At 41.1% G+C, this 5,683-nt stretch overlaps 1 protein-coding gene across 1 annotated transcript; it reads left to right on the plus strand.

Annotated features, from left to right (window-relative positions):
* The first annotated feature begins 462 nt into the window (after positions 1-462).
* LOC102571459 (jerky protein homolog) lies at positions 463-3,877 on the plus strand. The gene is given in 3 exon segments (XM_059724149.1): positions 463-732; positions 2,823-2,990; positions 2,993-3,877. Coding segments are annotated over 3 exon segments (1,323 nt in total).
* The last annotated feature ends 1,806 nt before the right edge of the window (positions 3,878-5,683 follow it).

The following is a 5,683-nucleotide window of genomic DNA, read 5'->3' on the forward strand; positions in this document are numbered from 1 at the left end:
GCATTCTTATGATATAAGCAATTAAGTATACTTTTCACATATTCTTATACCAACATTTATTTTGTAAATAATATTTTATAACACAAATGTGGTGAATGGATCTCTCCCTTGATATTTACCTTGAAGTACATACACCTTTTTATATAATTGTCAATAACTATATACTGGCTAGTTCCTATTTGATGCTCAAATATTCTAAAAACTGGAATATAGATAATTGTACTTTTGCAGAAGTCCATAACACAAATACAGTAAAAGCTGCATTATCTGGCTCTTTACCATCTGGAATTCTCTATTAACTGGCATCTGTCATAGATGCCATCTTGCCATTTGGGATGCTGACGAGTGGTGTCACTAGCGGCAGTCTCATCCACCATGCGCCATTTTGATCACGTTGTGATCACATTAAGCTTGTGCTTTTGATGTGACTTTATTGCTGAATATTTCACCCATCCTGCAACTATGGCTATCAATACTCCATCAACAAGCAGAGGACAGAAGCGAAAGTGTGTTGTTTTGATGATGACACAGAAATTGGACATAATTAAGTACCTGGAAAAAGGAGAAAACGGGAACAGGTTGATGCAGGAATTCAATGTTGGCTCATCTACAATCTATGACATCAAGGCACAGAGGGTGGAGTTACCCCAGTTCATGACAAATTCTGAGACAAGTAAAGCAATTGAGCAATGCTGTACTCTGCACAAACCAAAATTGAAACAAATAGAAAATGTAGCAAAACCCCCAGTTTTTCTTTTTTTTATTTATTTTAAAATGCATTCCCTCTCCTTCCCCAACCATTTCTGACTTATTCTCTCCCTCTCTATTCCTATAGGTAAGTATAAGTAAGCTAAGATGTAGGATAAGTTTTAACATTTTATTTTAGGTAGTAAATTTTATTGTTCTCTCCCCTCTTTGCTAATAAGTGCCCTGCTATTTTGATATAGATATCCACTGTTTTATAAGTGATAATTATTATATTCGTATTGATGTTTTTAACTCCTTTTATATTGTGTAATTACTGTTTTAGGGCTATATATGTAAGTTAGCATAAGTCATGTCAAGTTTCCATCTTGTAATGTCAAGCCTCCATCTTATCCCCATGCCTGGTTGTGTAACCTATGACTCACACCTACCCTTCCTATGTAACTTGGTTCCTGAATGAACGGGAATGAATGAGGGTGCTTGAGAGACAATGGCAGTAGGTCTAAAAATAGCTCCCTCTGAATGACCAAACCATCAACACCAATACCTGGACCAATGACCCAGCCCTTGGAATCACCCTCAGCATTCAAGAAACAAAAGATGAGGCAACCCACCATTGTGCCACGGCTGCAGATGCTTAGCAAGAACACCTGGAGCCCTCTGGGACAGGACTGGCATTGCCTGGACAGGCCCTCCCCATAGGAGATCAGAGGCAGTCTGCCCCATAAAAGGGGTAGTGAAGTCTGACTCTTTGGGATGCCCTCTGCATCTGGACTAGCACCATGCCATGCCACCTATCCACCCAGAGGCCCTGCCAGCGACCCCCCCCCTCTGGACAACACCTACTGGACAAAGACCCCTTTCCAGCCTGGCTAGGTAACTATCACCCCCACCCCCTCTTCAACCAAGGACTTGGACTCTGCTTCTCTTCCCCACCTGGACTCCAACCCTTCCACTGAGTCTCTTGCTCCTGCTGCCATTGTGAGTACTCGTGTGTGTGTGTGTGTGTGTGTGTGTGTGTGTGTGTGTGTGTGAGAGAGAGAGAGAGAGAGAGAGAGAGAGAGAACCAATAACTTCATGGGGCTGTGTAGTGTATTGTTTGTTTAATAAAACTATTATTTGGACCCCTAAGTTGGGTTTTGCTTTATTATGGTTTGGCCCTGCTCCAATCTCTGCTCCTCGCCCCTCTAACTTCTGTCTCATTGCTCCTTCTCCTGCTTCTGGCTCACTGCCACCTCCAACATCTGTCCTGAGCTCCTCTCTGCCTCCAAACCCCTGTTTCTTTGCCACTGTCTTATCCCCACTGCCTTTTCCTTTTCCATGGAACAACAGGTTTCTGCCTCAGTTTCTTTCCTGGCCATCTCCTCCTTGCCACCACTTATCTGCCCCCTCCTCCCCCCCAATAACTCAGCTGTCTGCCTCAGCTTTCAGCCCCAAGCTCCCAGGTTTCTGTCTGTCTCTCTTTTCTGGCTGTCTCCTCCTTGTCACGAGGCTTTTTTTTTTCTTTCCCTTGCACCAGTGACCTTGAGTAACCCTAGGACCACTTGATTGTAAGTAAACCCAAGCCTCAGTTCCTCAGCCAGCTTCTCTCTAGTCCACTGGTTCTAATCCTGGTTCTGGCAACTTTCACTCCCTATGCTTTAATATTCTCTCTCTCTCTCTCACTTGAAACTTCCCCCCAAGTATCCCAGGTACCCCAAGCACACACATACACACTGTACTATCCAAGTTAGGAACTTACCTGTGTGTATGTGTAGGTGGGTTGTATGTGTGTGAACTGGTGAGTGTGTGTATATATATATGTCATTGTGTGCATGATATACAAATTAGTGATCTGTGTATGTGTACTGAGTGTGTGGGTATGGACAACTGATTTTTGTCTAACTTTTGGGGTGTATAGTGTATGTGCTTGAATTGATGATATGTATGCATGTGCCTAGTCTGGTTTGGATGTGTATGTGCCTGAGTTTGTAGTGTGTGTGTGTGTGTGTGTGTGTGTGTGTATGCACCTAATTGATTTGTGTGTTTGTATATGTGTAATTGTGTCACACCCTCCTGTCTAACAGCGCAATATTGAGATCCTGAGAGTTGGCCTGATCCCACAGGGCAACAACAAGATATTGTATGAATGGTTTGCCTTAAAATGTTTGGAGGGAGCTCCATTTTCTGGCCCAATGCTGATCAAAAAAGCAACAGACTTCTATCAACAAATGGGAATGACCTGCGTTTTTTCAGATGGATGGTTGTCTTGCTTCAAATTTTGCCATGGTATCAGAAGGCTTGATGTGCCTGGAGGAAAAAAAAATCTGCTGATCATGAGGCTGCTGAAAAATATTGTGGATTTTTCCAGGAATTGGTTGTGAAGCATGGCATAATCCCAGAGCAGATTTACAATGCTGATGAAACTGGCCCTTTTTGCTGTTGTTTGCCAACTTCTACCCTGGCTGGTGCAGATGAGGTTGGTGCAGCTGGTTTTAAGCAGAGCAAGGACCGCCTGACTGTGCTTATGTGTGCAAATACAGTGGGCACACACAGATTCAAGTTGCTAGTGGTGGGAAAATTCAGGCGACCAAGAGCATTCAAGGGTGTCATTCATCTACCTGTTGAGTACAAAGCACAACCTAATGCATGGATGGACAAGGAAATATTTTTGCACTCGTTTCACCATGTCTTTGTACCAGCAGTGAAAGAGCATCTGAAGAAACTTGAAAAGCCAGAAGACACAAAAGTTATTCTGATTTTACATAACTGTCAAGCTCACCCTCCTGAAGCAGAGTTAGTGTCTGGAAATATTTTTACCATCTTCCTGCCTGCAATTGTCACCTCACTCATACAGCCTATGGATCAGGGCATTATTGAAAACCTGAAATCCATCTACAGAAGAGATTTTATGAGGAATCTTCTCAACTATGAAGGCAGTCTCCAAGAATTTCAGTCACAGTACACCATTAAGGATGCCATTTTCAATGCCTGGTGTGCTGTGAAGAGTACAACTTTAAGGAAGGCTTGGAGAAAATTGTGGGCAGCAGTGACGTTTGGAGAGGGATCGTCTGATGAAGAAGAATTTGCAGGTGTCAATGTGAGACAGAAAAAAGAATCATTAAAAGAGATTCTTGATGTTCTTCAAAATGTTGACTCCACTAACCCACTCACTAAGCTCAAAGATACTTAATTTGAAGAGTGGGTGAACATTGATCAAGACCTTGATGTTGCACAAACCCTTACTGATGCTGAAATTGTAGAAAAGGTTGTGCATCCTGACAGATCTACTGCACCTAAACGAGACTAAGAAGAAGACCACAGTGAAGAAATTAAAGTGGCTTGGGCTACTGCTGCACGATGTCTGGAAACATTCTTGAAATCTGTTGAGCAGCAGTCTTCTTACTCTGATCAGGAAGTGATGCAACTTCATGTTGTTCACAAGAATTTCCTGAAAAAAAGCAAGTGACTTGCAGGCAGGCAGACATCTGCAGGTTGCTTCAAAGAGCTTCTGCAGCTTGTGTCACGGAGCCAGGCATCTTGTGTCAAGGATCAGATATTAGCATTGATGTTGATAATCCTCAAGAAGAGCCACACTCTGAAGCAGAGCCACGTTCTGAGGCAACCTCTGATCCCAAGGTGCCTTCAGAAGCAGCTGAGGGGCAGTAATAGTACAGTATACTATTTACTTTATTATTTCTTATATCATAGTTAAAATATTTAAAGTTAAAATAGTTAAATATTAAAAGTTGTTACATCATAGTTAAAATGTTATATTAAAAGTTATAATTATGTTATATTAAAATGTTATATTAAAAGTAGTTATATCACAGTTAAAATGAAGGCTTAGTTTCTTTCTTGAAAAAAAACTATAAGTATAACTCTCAGCTAACCAGCATATTAGATTAACCAGCACCCCCCCCAAATTCCCCATGGATGCCGGTTAACAGAGCTTTTACTGTATTTTACTTTTTCCTAATGATTATGTTCAAGTAAGCATTTTTGTGTTGTGCAAAAGCTTATATTATTCATCTATTTTCAGCTTCAATAAAATTTAGTAGCTAAAGAATTAAAAGCTAAGAATTTCTTTATTTTGTATTAGACACCAGTCTAAATGATATTAACTGAGGTTTAAAACACGCTGTGGCTAGCCTTAAGACTGTAAAGCACTTGAGTATGTACTTCAGGCCTTCTTTGTTAGCAGAGTATTTGAATACCTGAAATTAAGCCCTGATCCCACTAAAGTCAATAGTAAAATTCCCAATTCCCAATTTACAGTCGCTGCTGAGGCATAATCTAACTTTCGACTGATGTATCATTAAAGAGATTTGAACATTGTGGACAGTACCATTTTAATAAATAAAAAATGATGGAGTAGAAATAAAAGATAACTACCGCTAACCTCTGAAACTGACTCTGTTTTATAAGTGTAATTGTAGGAAAGATCTTGTATAGCTACATGTGGCAATAAGTTCTCAACAAGTGAATAAAAGTTTTATTTCTGCTGGAAGCTTGGTTGAATGAAAAGTATTACCAAAAAACCCGTCACTTCTCATATATTTCTTGGACCAGAGACATAACACAGCAGCAGGGCAGCAGAAGCTCACAGGGCGTTGCTGACTGCCACATTACCAGTGGCAGTGGCTGTTTTTTTGGAACCCCCCCTCCCCAAGAAAGGCAGTGCCTGGGTTTGCTATACTGGTCACTCCTCCACTTTAGTTACATTATTTTCCTGGATCATCTTGGCTATAACAGCATCCTAAAGCTTCTCTGCTATTCTTGGATGCCAGGCACTTCATCTTTTCCTTCAGTACAATTATGCAAGATCCTCAGAGAATGCTAATACTTTAGCTAGATAGCTCAGCAGTTATGTAGGGCATGTCTACACTGGGTTGGGCAAAGCTAGGAAGAGCTGCGGTAAAAATATGAACTGGCATATTTACTCCACACAAGCTATCTACCAAGGGAGAAAAAGTCCTTTAGCCCCTTATCAATGCAT

Source organism: Alligator mississippiensis, chromosome 1 (genome assembly GCF_030867095.1).
Source record: "Alligator mississippiensis isolate rAllMis1 chromosome 1, rAllMis1, whole genome shotgun sequence".
Classification (NCBI taxonomy): domain Eukaryota; kingdom Metazoa; phylum Chordata; order Crocodylia; family Alligatoridae; genus Alligator; species Alligator mississippiensis.